This window comes from Coregonus lavaretus (assembly GCF_964263955.1).
Source record: "Coregonus lavaretus genome assembly, chromosome: 8".
NCBI classification, from domain to species: Eukaryota; Metazoa; Chordata; class Actinopteri; order Salmoniformes; family Salmonidae; genus Coregonus; species Coregonus lavaretus.
The window spans coordinates 43,950,274-43,967,499 of record NC_139995.1 but is presented as its reverse complement, the minus strand read 5'-3'; the positions used below and the strand labels follow the sequence as shown (position 1 = coordinate 43,967,499).

General features: G+C 42.4%; 1 protein-coding gene across 2 annotated transcripts; it reads right to left on the bottom strand.

The window, feature by feature from the left end:
• Positions 1-872: 872 nt before the first annotated feature.
• On the bottom strand, positions 873-16,073 carry LOC311133618 (ubiquitin carboxyl-terminal hydrolase 48-like). Of its 2 annotated transcripts, none has more exons than XM_084167138.1 (27): positions 16,058-16,073; positions 15,338-15,472; positions 14,791-14,911; positions 14,399-14,540; positions 11,333-11,460; positions 11,021-11,145; positions 10,352-10,460; positions 9,748-9,881; positions 9,484-9,566; positions 9,096-9,278; positions 8,649-8,786; positions 8,196-8,345; positions 5,962-6,162; positions 5,755-5,869; positions 5,431-5,573; positions 5,018-5,211; positions 4,742-4,864; positions 3,717-3,778; positions 3,501-3,611; positions 3,233-3,363; positions 3,016-3,122; positions 2,788-2,898; positions 2,411-2,593; positions 2,155-2,280; positions 1,922-1,970; positions 1,755-1,781; positions 873-1,613 (listed from the first exon to the last, which is right to left on the bottom strand). In XM_084167138.1, exons 1-27 carry the CDS (start codon positions 16,069-16,071, stop codon positions 1,591-1,593), a joined length of 3,168 nt encoding a protein of 1,055 aa, XP_084023264.1. In that variant the 5' UTR covers positions 16,072-16,073; the 3' UTR covers positions 873-1,590. The 2 variants fall into 2 exon arrangements, with proteins under 2 accessions (XP_084023264.1, XP_084023265.1); XM_084167139.1 differs by having other exon boundaries at positions 15,905-16,066.
• Between the last annotated feature and the right edge of the window lie 1,153 nt (positions 16,074-17,226).

Below are 17,226 nucleotides of genomic sequence, written 5' to 3'. Positions count from 1 at the left end.
AAGCTGCTTACCTATTGCAGATTCAGTCTTCCCAGCCTGGTGCAGGTCTACAATTTTGTTTTTGGTGTCCTTTGACAGCTCTTTGGTCTTGGCCATAGTGGAGCTTGGAGTGTGACTGTTTGAGGTTGTGGACAGGTGTCTTTTATACTGATAACAAGTTCAAACAGGTGCCATTAATACAGGTAACGAGTGGAGGACAGAAGAGCCTCTTAAAGAAGAAGTTACAGGTCTGTGAGAGCCAGAAATCTTGCTTGTTTGTAGGTGACCAAATACTTATTTTCCACCATAATTTGCAAATAAATTCATTAAAAACCCTACAATGGTATTTTCAGGAATTTTTATTCTCAATTTGTCTGTCATAGTTGACGTGTACCTATGATGAAAATTACAGGCCTCTCTCATCTTTTTAAGTGGGAGAACTTGCACAATTGGTGGCTGACTAAATACTTTTTTCCCCCACTGTATATAGAGTGTGTATAGACAGTTTGATTCTGACTGCTTGTTCTGATACTGTTTGGTTATTGTATTGCTAGATATTACTCCACTGTCGGAGCTAGAAACATAAGCATCTCGCTGTACCTGCGATAACATCTGCAAATCTGTGTCCACGACCAATAAACATTGAATCTACAAACCCCAACCATGCTCTCTTGCAGATGCACTACACATCCAGACTTGGTTTACTATGTGTATTATTAGGGAATGAGAGTCAATACTATATCAATATCATAGTGGTCAAAGCATTGAGGTATGAAAGAACGGGTCAGAGGGACGGTTTCCCGGACACAGGATTAGGCTTAATCTGTGTCGGGGAAACCGGCCCATATTTTTTTCTTCTTCATACAGCGCACAAATAGATCCAGAACAATTCATGTGTGAGAAAATCTGTAGAAGAAAAACAACTTTATTGCCCATATGAAATAAGAGAAAATAACAGTTCACACCAAGGCCTGCATCTGTTTCTGATTGCAGCACAAACCTAATCTAAGTTTGCAATGTTTTTTTTATTCATTTAAGAAATATACATATATTTTATTCTTCTAAATGTCACAACAGAGTATTTTGTTAACTGTTATTGAGGTACTTATATTGAAACTGTTTTGTGGTTTAACAATTTAACAGTTGCACATGCATTCTTTAAATGTTTGAAGAAAATTTGCAGAGACCACAATTTCCCTTTGAACTAAAAAATGTATCTTGTAAAATTCAAGGATAATTTTGTCCTACAATTGGGCCGATCCTCTCAGAAGTCTACAGAAGCAGACAGAAAAGCAGTTTGAGCTCCACATTGGAAGATGCTACTCGATTCTCATGACCCGTTTCTACCCACAGCCCGGGCGAAGAGAGTGTGACCAAAGTCCCAGCGAATGCATGAACTTATTTAAATATTAAAAGCCAGCAGATCATTTTTAACAGAGATATAAACAAAGGATTTGCAACAGTCACAATACAAAAACTAAATCTTTAAAAAAACAACATAAGAGAAAACAAAATTAAAGCACTTTTTTTCCCATTTATGGACACTACAAGCATTTGATTCTTGTTGTCCAGCTTCAGTCCGCTTCAAGGGCAGAGACTGTCATGTCTTCTTCAGTGACCGAGAAGCCCAGTGCCTAAATGGATCCATACAGTATGTTTTATTGATTTGTTGTATGTCAAATGAGTTAAAATTTAACAACAGCTGCACATACTGCAGATCATGGATAATAAAACCAATGTATGCAAACATGATCGCGATCAGAAAATACCCTTACCTTTAAATCCTTCTTCAGGCATACAGACTGAAAATCCCCCATAGAAACCATTGTTAGCAAATGGGATCTTTCAATTCATAGTAACACATTTTTAAAACAGAATTTCACGGTATACAAAAGAAAGAAGAGACAAAAAAAAGAGAAAGGAGAGAAGAAAATAAACATACCCTGATAAACATCATCCATTGCTGCATAATCTGCTATGGGTTCATCAGCCTGAAAAAAAAGACAAACAGATTCAGGAATAAGCAACTTCATAAACCAGTCGCTGCTCGTCTCCGGTAATGACATAACGACGTGTTCACTGTCATATTAGATAACCGTCTTCACCCCTTAAAGAAAAATAATAATGCTAATAATTCAAGTTTATAATCTAATCTAATATGAATGCGGTTTGTACCTTCAGACAGATGACGCTCTCTGGGATGACTCCTAGGCTGCCGAGGGTGGCAGAGTCGTCCGCTAGACACCGGCCGTCGATCGACAGGTTCTGATCAAACGGGGCCACGGAGAAGGCATGCATGATCTGTGGGAGAACCATTAACACACCAGAGTTAGGGATTAGGAATCCTTAGATTCAGTGTGGTGCAAAGGCAAGGATGATGCATTATGGTTATTCAAGCCTCCATCGATGGCAACACTGGTGAACCCCGCACCTGTATTTTAAGCTCCTTGAGTGTCTGATTGGCTGAGACGATGAGTGCTTTCTCTCCCCGGAGCTTCCTGTGCCTCGTGCTCCTCCTGATACCTGATTTGCCGCAACTGGCCATGGGGGCCGGACTTGCGGCAGCACCGATGGTGCCCTCACCCAGCCTCTGACGCTTCGCCCCGTCCTCTGACTGGACAGAGGTCATGTGACCAGGAAGCAAGGGAAACATTGAACAATATCCATGTCAATCATCCTCTCAGCACTTCTCACTTTAACATTATTGGTAAATGTCTTAGTTTTCACAAAACCTTTACTCAAACATTACATTCTTAGAGACTTATAAGCAACAAAAAGTGAAACTGAGGTGAGCAGTCTGTGTCCTACCTGGCTAAAGTCAGGGTCTTGCTCTCCGTCCACCTTAGCAACAGGCTCCTCCCTCTCATCCTCTGCCTCCGACCCACTCACATTCATCTCAGGAGCTGCCTCCTTCATTATCTAAATAGGAAGACAAAGTTGTATTCTTCTCTGGTGATTCATACTATTTGCATATTACACTCCGTGACAGACATATTTACTAAAGAGAAAAGAGGGGGGAGGGGGAGAGACACTCACCCTCTTGTCGTCTATGACCTTGCGGACGTAGACTGTGGCTTGTGCGTACTCTCTCATGTCCCTCTGCTGCTGGAAGATGAAGCCTTCTCTGCAGTCCCTGCAAAGCTCTGGACACACAGAACACAAACACAGCCAAACAGTCCCTCTGCACAGTTCTCAAAGAATCAGAACAGAATAACAGCAGTAAGTCACACAGTCATGAGGGCTTGAATCTCACCAGGCTGGGTGGTGTACTCCACACTGGAGCCGTTGGGCGTGGCCTCACTGATCCGGCAGATGGAGATTGGCTGATCAACCAGGAAGTGTCTGCTGATCACCTCCCATTCGCTGGGCCAGAGAAGAGCTATACTGTGCAGAGGGAACAGCACACAACATGAGACCAGGAGGGACGGATGATAAAGACCAGAGCAGTGCTGTATAAAAACATGAAAACAACAACACGGGTCGACAGGGCTCAGACATTAGAGGTCAGTGAAGTCACTCACTGTTGGGCGTCTCCCTTCAACATGGAATCGTGGGTGAACATGAAGCCTTCATGGGGACAAAGGAGCAAACTGTTCCCCACACTAGACACTGGGGAGGTCTTAGTGGGCCTCCTACAGAGAGGGAGGGAGGGGAGGAGGCAGTCATTCATGTCATCTTTGGCTGTTTGTTTTTTGACTGCTTCACCATTCAAACAGTAGGATTCAGACTGGACTTACCTGATGAACTTTCTCCACTCGTCCACAAAAAACAGAGGAACTATGTAGAGAATGTCCGTCTCCTAAAACAAAGATTGGGTTCATCAGTATGTCAACATGTCATCAACAAATATATTCAGTTCAGCCAATAGGATATCTATCCAGTGTGCAAACGTATTACCTATTACCTGTGCAATAACCGTTATTACCTGTGTACTAACTGTAATTACCTGTGTACTAACCTGTGTTATTATATGTGTATTACCTGTGTAGTCGGGATGGCTTTTCAATACTGTCAATATAGTTAAGTATTTATTTGAAGTTTTTTGTAGCTACTTTAAGTAAATACCTGCAGTCAACTTGTGCAATACGATAGGAGATAAAGCAGATTGCAGTCTTCATTTCACCGCTCATATTATTTTACATTATGAAGCTTACCGTAGTTCCTCAGAACAGTTGAGCCAGTCACGTGTTTGTTTGTAAATAGCACAACAGGAGAAAGTGGGAGCAGTTGAGCCCAGCTGTGTATTGACAGGGGTCGCGTTTTATATTGAAAGTCAACAGTGTTTTTTTTGCTTCAACAGAGTTATCAGGGGTGTGCAACTACAGTTTTCCTTCACAGAAAATACATTAGTGCAACACATTCGGCTACACTGAAAAGTACCAGAGAAAAGTAGCTACACAGTCAGAGAGCTGTCTGCTGATAGAATGCCGGTTCGTGAATTCTCTTCCAGTGGAGAAGTGGAACTGAAGCACAAAATTAGTCTGTGTCGAGCAGAAATAACAATAAGAAGCATTTTAGATCTGCGTTTGTGTGAAAAACGCAGAATTCTGCGTTAACGCAACCCCTAAGTTTAACTTACTAGTTATCTAAGTGGCTGAATCAATGAGATGGGACATTATATAGTGTTCGCTTTCTGCCGTGTTGGAGAAATCTGTACAGCTGTCAATGCGATCTTGATTTCCTTGCGTTTTTTCTCCTCTCCGTTCTCAGACAGTCTAAGTGTCATTAAATGTGTTATTACCTGTGTACTAATAGTTATTACCTGTGGCCACTTGGTGAGTGTGGGTCTGTTCTTCTCCTGGAACAGGTTCAGGAGGGAGCTCTTCTGTTCTGACGCCATCATCCTGTTCAGAGCCTCATTCTCTTTGCCCTCACGCTCCAGCCTCTACAGGAAAACCCAGAGGGATTCCACACAGTTAATAGGAATGTGATCAGCTCAATTTGAACAATTTGGTTTTTCCTTTACAAGGCTAGAGAGGAGTAGGGAGAGACAACAGTATCTCTATCCCTCCCACCACCTCGGTCCATCCCTTCTTACCAGGCACTGCTGACATGGCTCCTGTAGCTGGGTGAACTGGGGGGCTTTGGGGAAGTACACCCTCAGTTTGGACCACACTTCCACAGTCACCACCCGCCTCTCACTCTCCAGGATACTAAGACCGCCATGCCGACAGAGGATGTCCTCGTTGAAGTTCTTCATCTCCTCGTCATCCTGGTTCTCTGGGCCGTACTCTGGAATCAGACAGCAACAGTCAAACAATACTGGGCCACACTCTGATAAAGAACCAGACAGTAATAACCAACCTAATCAATCATGATCTCTGCACAAAGAGGTGAATACATGTTATTTCTCACCTGATTCTAATAATATTGTAGTTACCTACTCTACCTGTCATTGTGATAAGTAGTTATCCAAGTTGTACTCTTTGTGACCTCTGCTGGTTTGTGTACCTTTAGTAGCAGTGATCTCTGGTCCCTCTCCGTTGGTTTTGCCGTCGCTGTGTTTGGTCTCCTCCTCGTCCTCCTCCAGCTGCTCCAAGGCCAGCTGTCTCCAGCTCCGAAGAGACGTCTTGCCCACCCAGTACCCCTCATCACTGTCGGATAGGGGTGAGATATTAGAACATACACACATGCGCACGTTGCAATCGCTAGCTGCAGTACTACAAATATGTCTGTATCTATAAGGTTACGGTTATTTTGTCTAACTTTCAGCACTGCGAGGACTGTTTTACGAACACAAAATGTTGCCATTAATCTGTGTGAGTGAGTGGTTACCTTTTGGGCGGGCCCTTAACAAGGCAGGTGACTTCTTTGTAGTCCTCGGCCAGCTGGTTCTTTAGCCGCAGCACCCTGCATCTCTGGCCCACACATTCTTCACAGAGAGTTGACCCTGGACACAGGGTCACACACACACACACACACGAGGTCAGAGGTCACAGAGAGGAGCTGAGACTATCCATGCACATCAGCAATGTCTCTTACCATCCAGTCTGGGTCCTCCTCCGTATCTGTCAAAGAGAAGCTCTGCTGCTTTGACGGAGATCCTCTTGGCCTCCCCCACCTTGTCGGGGTGCAGTTTACCATGAGAACACAGGAAGTTGCCGTTGTCGATTTCTTTGGTGACCGTCGAGTCGTCCAGCCATTTCTTCAGCCACTCCAGAGGCACAAACTCATACTGCTGGCCTGGAAGAAACAAACACACAAACATGAAACTCTCTACCTGGACCTCAACGTTGTAAGATGGACATCTTAGTTGCACTTCAGTGCTGGGTGAAAGAACTCTGGAGAATGAAAAGGGGCAACACACAGTATATTGCTCTCGTACAACATTTATTGTAATTAAAATAAACTATATTCTTGTGCCTTTTTGTTTCTTTACAAAGTAAGCATAGCTACTGTTAATGCACCTGCATAGCATTCCAAGGATGTGGTATAATTAGGGCTGTCAAAATTATCTCCATAAATTATTTTTTAAGCCGTTAATCGCGGCTCCATTTCTTCACCGGACGGAACCTTTTAAGCGCACGTGTTTCCACACAGACCCTTTTAAAGTGCAGAACACAACACGAAACACAGCTACAGTCAATGCTTGCGCCTTTACATCGCTGAAGACAGTGTGCCTCTAGCTAGCAACCTGATAACTTGACCACAAATTTGGGTGGCACAGGAAGAACTGAAAAGGAATAGCCTACTCAAAGAGATACTTCAAAAGGTAGGCTGCATATGCAAGAGTGGGATGTGTATGATTGTGTGTGTGTGTGTCAGAGCGGGAGTAAGTGAAAGAGAAAGGGTGTATAGGTCTGTGTGTGTAAAGTTATCTGGGCCCAGTTTCCCGATAGTGATGGAACTTAGGCTTAGGAGTGTTTTAATGATGCTTCTTTCCTACAATGGCCGAAGATGTAACATGCGTTTCCCAAAACACCATGCACAGAGAACAGTCGCTGAGTGCGTCGTTGGAGCATGTGTCGATACTGACAGGATAGAAAGAAAGGGAGTGCTGCTCTCGGATCAGCTTTATCCATTCAAATATCACCTTAACATTAGAATTATTTCACAAAACTGACGATGGATCAGCTCCTAGGGAGATATTACCGAGGCTGCAAATATTGAGGTGGCTTATTCTAATGCTTAGGCTACCAAATATAAATGCACTAAATCACAGATTTGGTACAACATTGCGCACGTTAGGCTATACATCATGATACATATTGAGACAAATTACAGACAGTTGCCTACAAGTAGCAAAATAGAACTCGAGTCATTGAACATTAAATGTATTTCAATATGATTGAAATAGGTCTATAGCCTACTGTTTATATTTTTAATGCAGTCATCTCGGTTTTTATTTTTATCTTTTTATACATCACTTGTTTGTATCAATTGCAGACATTGGCAACTTTGTATTTGTAGTCAACCATGTTCTGAAGTTATTGGCAGTCACAGAGAGACTGTTAAACCATGGGATTCTATGTTTAGAGTAGATCTTCTGTGTATAAAGTGACACGGGAGGGCAAAAAGCATCTAACGAGTGATCTGAGACAGGCGTTAGTTTACGAGCGTTTTCATGTGCAACGTTAATAACGAGGGTTTAGGGAAACAGCTGGGAGATTTATAATAATGCTCCTACGAAGGTCCTAACGATGAACTTAGCCTTTAGATGCTTTTGGGAAACAGGGCCCTGAACAGTACAGATGGTTACAGTGTTTTCATAAGATTGTTGGACAAATGTAAAAGCTCTGTGTATCCATAGAGACAGTTTTTTCATATAGTCACTCATTTAGAATGGCTGAAGCTTTAACAGTACTTAAAGCTGTGTGTGTGCTGTGCGCAAGTGTTACATTTAATGACCATTGATGAGATAGTAAGCCTACTTAAACATTGGGAGCATTAATAGCTGTATGTTAGTGACTTTTGTGTTGTTTATGGTGAAAATGCTAATAAAACATTCTGATACAGATTATTTTGTGTTTCTTTCCCTTACAATCAAAGCATAGTATGCCTGTAACTCTATGCACTGCTTTTTAAATGGAAAAATCTTTATTTAGGGCCAAAATTGAGCACATTCAAAAACTGCTATAACTAATGCCATCAACTCGATTCATTATTTTAATCGTTTGACAGCCCTAGTTATAATGCTTTATACAACATCATGAACAAATAACTACTTTAATATTGCAATATTGTGATAGCTGGGGTAAGGGGATGTTTTTACCGACCGTCTTCCGCAGGTAAAAGCTCGTAGAGTTCCTTCACCTCTTCGTGCTTGGCCTTGCCCTTGTCGACGCTCTGCTTGCGCATGTCGGCCATCTCCAGGCACCACTCCTCAAACTTCCTGTTGTCTCGGTCCACCAGCCTCTGCAGAAAGCCTGGCACAGATAGAGGGCTCCCACTGACATCACAGCTACCATTGCTGGGTTCAAAGGTCATACAACCACAACATTCTAACCACATCACCTCTGCAGCAACAGGTAGTGTACAAAGAATATCTAGCTGATTTTAGTTGCAGGGAACATAGAACTACACAAGTCTTACTGGAGAATAGCTTTAATACATTTCCTCTTACCTATCAAGTATGTCAAAGGGCCATCCAGCTAGCTCAGTTCTTACCTTGTACATAATGTATTGAACTACAGTCATCACCAGGTGCAGTCCAGTTGTTTGATCCTCACCTGGCACCTCAACGTTGGTCTCCATGGGGTCAGTGTCCTCCTCTCTCTGGCACGTGTACACCAGCATGTAGGCGTTCCTGGAACAGTGGTATCCTTTACTGCACTTGGGCTTACGGGTCTGGGACTTCACCGTCTCGGCTGGAGAAAGACCAGAACAGCAGCAGAGAACAGGTATAAGAGAAGCCATGATGAAGAGTAGTTAGTTCCTTTATTAACCACCTTTATTCTTCCTGTCTTGTTTTTTAATTTTTCAAAATTTTTTGTGTTACGATTTTAGATGCACTTTAAATAAAGATTGATTTGGTAAGGGAGTGGGACTTTACCACCAAACAACTGTCAGTTTTTAACCAAGCTGTATTACAAAACGATACGGCTACAATTCAGGGAAGTGAAGGGGAGGAAAGGGGGGCACAAGTGGACTAATGCAGAAAGGAGCAGGGAGGCTACCGATGTCCTCTTCGATGCCCAGCTGTAGCTTCTTGCCCTCCATCTTCTCAATCTCCTCGTCGTTGAACTTGTACCAGTCACTGGTGCGGGCGTCTCGCACGTGGGCGATGTAGTGACCCGAGTAGGCACTGACCCCGCGGTGGATCAGGACTGCACTCAGCTCGTACACACACTTTTCATCTTCTGGGGACGCCACCCAAAGAGACCCAAAACAAACACACACAGCATGGATTATGTGCGTCTGTATGTCATAACGCATAGTAAAGGGGCAGCTTTAATCATACCATTATCACAGAACTTCGGTCATGTATCCATCTTTATCATTAAATATTCGGTCACATGTAAAGAATGAGGATATTGTGTTGAGCCATTGCAAGGCTGGCGATACCTTTGCCCTCCAGAAATGGGCCCATGTCCAGCTGCTCTGGAAAACTGATGAAGGTGTTGAGCTTCTTCTTGTGACCCGTTTGTCTGGGAATCAGAGGAAAGACAACATTCAGCGACAGTTCTGAGTTAGAGTTGTTGCCTTGACCCTCAGTGATACTGCATATGGCTACTACTAATGAAGGCATGTACGTTTTGAGTTGTGGGCTGAGGGATGGTGGACTAGAGACCCTTCTACAAAACGACAGACTGAATGAATCAAACTGACCTGTCAAAGACAAAACGCATGAGCTGCAGGTTTAGTATGCGTGGGAGGCTGTGCAGTTTGATGCGTCGAGTGGCGTTCTGTTTGCTCTGGCAGCTCTCACAGAAGTAGCGGTTGTCACCATCCAGCTTCTCCTCCTGCAGGGAGAGATCACAGGGTCAACACTGAGGTCATAAAAATAAAACTCTAAACTATTCAACCCAACTACTCACAAATGTTATTTAAAAACTCAGTCTGTTACATCACGATTAATTACCTAGGGGAAATAAACCTGATGTCATAATGCATTAATACCTTGGTGAACACTGACGTCATAATGCATTAATACCTTGGGGAACACTGACGTCATAATGCATTAATACCTTGGGGAACACTGACGTCATAATACATTGTTACCATGGGGAACACTGACATAATACATTGTTACCTTTGGGAACTGATGTCATAATGCATTGTTACCTTTTGAACTCAGAACTTTGTGATGTGTTGTCAAAATGCATTAGTTACCCTAATGAACTATATGCTATCATAATGCATAATCGCCTTAAAGAACAACATGATGTATCATCCTCTTCATGACTAATGTGATGTCATGATGAAGGGTTACCTTGAGGAACTCTGTGACACATTCCGTAAGGTTCTTGTGGCCCTGGATGTTGAGCTCTAGTTCGTAGTATCGGGACGGCAGGGGAGAAGCACGGCCACACTGGTTACACCTGTGTCATAAACCCACAGACTCAGACACAGGTTTACTCAAGAGTCTGCACCAGTCTATCTGTTATTGCTGTTTCTCAGAGGTTTGAAAGGTATTGGTGTTGTGTAGAAGTGTGGGTTGAGTTAAGGCGACTAAAACCTAGGTACTAGTCGAAGAAACGTTTTGATCTCGATCCAAAATCATAAATGGCAAAAGCGTGGCCAGGATAAAAGCATTACCTTCACAGCCACAAAGCCAAACCTCTAGTAAAAATCCCTAGTGTCCAACCTGACATGAACCGTCCAGTTAAACAGACAGAGCACTTTCCCATCTGCCTTTATGATGTTCATAAAAGACTGTAAAAATCATGTTGCATTTCTGACTGGCACAACCACTGATATCAAAGCACAAAATAGTCAAACGCATGACTTTATAAAACCAACCAATAAAGCAAGAAAGGACAAGTACATCTCTCATGGCTACCGGAAGATTCCAAATTCTAACAAATAAAAGTACAACTGGGTTGTTAGAATGTTAGTTAAGTCTGATTAAAGTTGATGGGTGAATATAGTGCTGGCTTACACAGTGACGTAAGACATTTGTCCACAGAACTGTTGCTGAATGACATTCTGCAGGTTTGGGTTCTTCTGTTTGGATAATGTGTCCTCCAATAGCGAAAGGAAGAGCTTGGAGAACTCTTGAGCGTCCTGAATGTGAAAGAAAGGCAGGAGAGAGAAATAGAGAGATGAGGATGAGTAAAATAGAAAAAGTTTACATTTGAAATTGTATTCTTCGTTTTCTTCCTATAGCCACTATAAAAATAACTAAGCTTCTGCCAAACATAGTGAACTCTTCACACACTTTCCTGTGCATGTAAAAAGATAATGAGACTACCTGCTGTTGTCCTGTGTCCAGTCCTAGCGCCTTGACCAGCCCCGAGGGGTCAATGTACCTTCTGTTGCTGTTCTGCAGCAGTGCAAACAGGTACTGCAGGTGTTCACATATGTTGCGAGGCTCGTAGTCTGAGAAAGGGAAAATGGTGTTTGAGCACTTCAATTTGGGTTTACCTGAAGAAATCTATACAGTTATCTGGTAGGGATATGCATCTGTCCATTTCAAGATGATTCAATACATATTTAGATACATGGGCGCCGATACGAAACAGAAACGATACGTTTTAGTTTGAAACAATTCAGTGCGATCCAGTTTGATTAGATGAATGAATCGATGTGATTTGGTTCGATGTGATACAATGCACTAACATTTGTTGCATAAATACATTCATTTTCCATTCTAAATTAAAATCTGCTGCTGATGGAGCTGGGCCTCTCTGGCCATGATCTGTTTGAGCTGACTTATGTGTGTGTAAATTATGTACAGTCCCAGTCAAAAGTTTGGACATCTACTCATTCAAGGGTTTTTCTTTATTTTTACTATTTTCTACATTGTAGAATAATAGTGAAGACATCAAAACTATGAAATAACACATATGGAATCATGTAGTAACCACAAAAGTGTTAAATCAAAATATATTTTAAATTCTTCAAAGTAGCCACCCTTTGCCTTGATGACAGCTTTGCACTCTTGGCATGCTCTCAACCAGCTTCATGAGTAATGCTTTTCCAACAGTCTTGAAGGAGTTCCCACATATGCAAAGCACTTTTTGGCTGCTTTTCCTTCACTCTGTGGTCCAGCTCATCCCAAACCATCTCAATTGGGTTGAGGTCAGGTGATTGTGGAGGCCAGGTCATCTGATGCAGCATTCCATAACTTTCCTTCTTGGTCAAATAGCCCTTACACAACCTGGGGGTGTGCGTTTTGGGTCATTGTCCTGTTGAAAAACAAATGATAGTGGGACTAAGCGCAAACCAGATGGGATGGCGTATCGCTGCAGAATGCTGTGGTAGCCATGCTGGTTAAGTGTGCTTTGAATTCTAAATAAATCACAGACAGTGTCACCAGTAAAGCACTCCCACACCATCACACCTCCTCCTCCATGCTTCACAGTGGGAACCACACATGCAGAGATCATCCGTTCACCTTCTCTGCGTCTCACAAAGACAGTTGGAACCAAAAATCTCAAATTTGGATTTAACAGACCAAAGGACAGATTTCCACCAGTCTAATGTCCATTGCTTGTGTATCTTTGCCCAAGCTAGTCTCTTCTTCTTATTGGTGTCCTTTAGTAGTGGTTTCTTCGCATCAATTCAACCATGAAGGTCTGATTCACGCAGTCTGCTCTGAACAGTTGATGTTTACATTTACATCATTGATGTTGAAATGTGTCTGTTACTTGAACTCTGTGAAGCATTTATTTGGCCTGCAATCTGAAGTGCAGTTAACTAATGAACGTATCCTCTGCAGCAGAGGTAACTCTGGGTCTTCCTTTCCTGTGGCGGTCCTCATGAGAGCCAGTTTCATCATAGCGCTTGATGGTTTTTGTGCCTGCACTTGAAGAAACTTTCAAAGTTCTTGAAATGTTCCGGATTGACTGACCTTCATGTCTTACGTAATGATGGACTGTCGTTTCTCTTTGCTTATTCTTGCCATAATATGGACTTGGTCTTTTACCAAATAGGGCTATCTTCTGTATACCACCCCTACTTTGTCACAACACAACTGATTGGCTCAAACGCATTAAGAAGGAAAGACATTCCACAAATTAATTTTTAACAAGGCACACCTGTTAATTTAAATGCATTCCAGGTGACTACCTCATGAAGCTGGTTGAGAGTATGCCAAGAGTGTACAAAGCTGTCATCAAGGCAAAGGGTGGCTACTTTGAAGAATCTCAAATATAAAATATATTTTGATTTGTTTAACACTGTTTTGGCTATTACATGATTCCATATGTGTTATTTCATAGTTTTGCTGTCTTCACTATTATTCTACAATGTAGAAAATAATAAAACTCTGGAATGAGTAGGTGTGTCCAAACTTTTGACTGGTACTGTATATGGTAGATGTAGGCACCTGAGCAAAGCCATAAGGGAAACTGGGAATCTACCACCTTACTATTAGTTGGGGGGGGGCAATGTTTGCTTTTTGTCCCCCCCCCCCCACCACTTGTCATTTTTTTGTTAGAGCTAGTAATGTATCAATATTTACCTGTAAAAAATGTGCTATGACATAGCCAATGAATATAGGAAATTATCACCTTTATCCTGTATATCAACAAATTATTATATATTGTTTCAAGAAAAACGACCAAAACTATTGCTGATGGTGAACCTGAACATTCAAAATAAAATTGAATGTAAACCCTGATCAGCATGTACAGCCAGATGAGAGTTGTGTCTAAGGCAGTAGCTTAGGCTACTTTTATTCAGGTAAAACACAATTTTCAACAGCGCATTTTACAGAATGGCACACTTAGATGTGCCAATGAGGAATTGGCCTACTTCTCATTGGTCAGCGTGAAGCTGCGCACGGCGCACAGTTTGACTAGGCTACTGATATTGCCTGGGGTTGTTCAGCATGCAATATGACTTGTAGATCAATTACTGTCAACACAATAGTACTAATTTGGGGGGTGCTTATATTTCTCCTGTTACACACAAGTGTGTAATGCTAATATGTTTTTTTGCATATCCAAACTTCCCGAGACACCAGCAATTAGGGTTAAGTGCCTTGCTCAAGGGCACAGCGACAGATTTGTTTTACCTTGTCGGCTCCGGTATTTGAACCAGCAACTTTTTGGTTACTGGCCCAACACTCTAATCTCGAGGCTACCTGCCGCCAATTACATGCTTAGTTAGACACTGAAGGTCAGGACGTAGTTGTCACAAAAGATTAGGGTTTTTTGGAAGGTAGAGAGAAAGTAATTTGAGCAAATGTGGATCGATTTGGGGTCCCACGGGCCGATGCATTTATATCTTAAACATTTGAAACGTGGACCGATGCGTATTGGTAAATTGTTACATCCCTACAGTCTGAGCTTATCTCCAAGGGCTAGCACACCTGAGTCCATGTTGTGCTCCTCTGCCCGGGCGTTCTGACACAGGTACAGGGTCCTGCGCAGCTCCAGGTTGTGGAACCACACCTGCAGGAAGGTGTTGACGTAACACGTGGCGCCCAGGTTCGTCAGACCCACAAACGTGTTCTGAGAGAGGGGAAGAGCAAGAACAAGAGGGGGGAGGGGATAGGGATATGGATAAGGGGGGTAAGAGAGAGTTGGACAAGTTCAAACAAACGTATCTCTTATTCATCCAGTGTTTTCAAATCAGTGCAGATGAAAGGCAGACAATTTAACTTGAAATTGACCCAAGTCATGTAGATTTATAAACAGGCAGGAGCACATCCTTGCAGGTGTAAATCTGAGTTCATGATGAATCTTCTGGATGTAGGCCTACCTTGTCCCGGCGCTCTGAATTTGGATCGTCAATGTTGTGGAAGCTGTTCTCATTGATCTCCCCCAACCAGGCATGTTCCCCAACACCGACAAGACAATTTGGGTTCCCTTTACAATTCCTCCTTTATAAGCATGGTAACAAGTCAGGGGGAGAGACCTCAATATCCTAACAACAATCTAATTTTTTAAGTAAATATAGACAGTGGCTTCAGGCATTGAAACCAGGGAATAACGTCAAGCATTAGGAAGCAGATACCGTTCTGTAATGTGAATATCAAAATACTTGAGGAAAGGAAACGAGTCATGAAAAGCGTTTCACCCATCTTTCCATAGCTGAAATCTCATATTGTGTATGCACATGACATTCAACGGAGTGACTAGCTAGCTACAAGATAATCAAATAGCAGACAAAAGAAGATAGTTGTGCAACACAATTCACTCTTAGTGATCTGGCAACATTATAGCAGTTGAATATGACATAAACGCCAAGTTTTAAGGATGGGAATTGAAGAAATTTGAAAAATTGTTAGCTATGTGTTCCTATTTACCTGCATGCTCCCCTCTTGCACGCCGGTACACAGATTCGGTAAGCTATCTCAATATGTTCTCGTTGTATGTCCTCCGGTCTCACCGACTCGACCCAGCGCCAGGCTGCTTTCTCAAGCTGTACGCGAGGCGCCATTCTGCAAGAAAAACAGAGCCTACCATGGGTACCCTGACAAAGAGGTACCGAGGATGCTCCGGCCTAGTTAACTTGCCCTGCTAGCACAGCTACAGTCACTCAACGTCGTTAGTTAGCCAGCTGGCTAAATATAGCTAGTCGGCGGCAAAACGCACCCAATAATAATTCAATGTTATGCACATCAGGCAACCAGTTCAAACGACATAAGAATTGAATTACATCAACTAAACGTCCTTCTAACATAGGCTAACAATAGAATCCGATCAGCGTATGCTCGTAGCTACCTAGCTACCAATCATAATGCTAGCTAGCGTGTCAGATATTTCCCACTGCAAATAATTGCGTAGCTAGCTAGCTCTCAAGCTAACTAGCTACGCATCATGTCTTGCTAACGTTAGCAGATTTTTTTAAAGAGTTAAATGTACATTCGAACCTTTCGTGCGTGTATCACAAACTTCTGATTGTGCAGCTGCATATATTTTCATATTTTATTCACAGTTTGTTTTAGATTTAGCGCTATTGCGTCAGTTTTTAAATAAATATTTCATCCTTCAGTTTCAAACTTGTGAAAGGCGCAAGTACTTACGCATGACGTACCATTGTTGTCTACGTAGCTACGTCCCTTTCAAAGAAAAGGCGGGCGGTGGAGCATACCACAGTGAGTTTTTCCAAAGACAGTAAAGAAACTGTATTTTTTCTTCTCGATTATTGGACGCATTCGTCTGTGAACAGAACCTTCATCCAGTATGTTTTTTTTTTGCATCCGGTCTGTATTTAGTAATGGGAAATTCATTTCACGCCACTTCAATACCGAAGTGACCGTTTCGTAGTAGGTTAGGATAATTAATGTGACAGGTTAGGGAAATTGTTAGGGCTAGGATTAGCGAAAATGCTCTACTAACCTGCTAAGAAAATCACTTTACAAAATAGCCTCCAACACTATTCAGCAAATTGGATGTAGTCTATCACAGTGCCATCCATTTTGTCACCAAAGCCCTATATACTACCCACCACTGTGACCTGTACGCTCTTGTTGGCTGGCCCTCACTACATATTCGTCGCCAAACCCACTGGCTCCAGGCCATCTATAAATCACTGCTAGGCAAATCCCCGCCTTATCTTAGCTCATTGGTCACCATAGCAACACCCACCCGTAGTATGCGCTCCAGCAGGTATATCTCACTGGTCATCCCCAAAGCCAACACCTCCTTTGGCCGCCATTCCTTCCAGTTCTCTGCTGCCAATGACTGGAACGAATTGCAAAAATCTCTGAAGCTGGAGACTCTTATCTCCCTCACTAACTTTAAGCATCAGTTGTCAGAGCAGCTTACCGATCACTGCACCTGTACACAGCCCATCTGAAATTAGCCCACCCAACTACCTCATCCCCATATTGTTATTTATTTTGCTCATTTGCACCCCAGTATCTCTATTTGCACATCATCTCTTGCACATCTATCATTCCAGTGTTAATACTAATTGTAATTATTTTTGCACTATGGCCTATTTATTGCCTTACCTCCATAACTTGCTACATTCGAACACACTGTATATATATTTTCTGTTGTATTTTTGACTTTATGTTTTGTTTTACCCCATATGTAACTCTGTGTTGTTGTTTTATCGCACTGCTTTGCTTTATCTTGGCCAGGTCGCTGTTGTAAATGAGAACTTGTTCTCAACTGGTTTACCTGGTTAAATAAAGGTGGGGGGGGGGGAAATAGCCGTTAATTTGGCTCCCAAACTGCTCTTTGT

Coding starts and splice junctions, on each gene's coding strand:
- LOC311133618 (XM_084167138.1), bottom strand. Junction 9,567..9,747: donor ATGCGTTTTGTCTTTGACAG/GTCAGTTTGATT, acceptor TCTGATTCCCAG/ACAAACGGGTCACAAGAAGA. Junction 4,865..5,017: donor AGCCATGTCAGCAGTGCCTG/GTAAGAAGGGAT, acceptor GTTTTCCTGTAG/AGGCTGGAGCGTGAGGGCAA.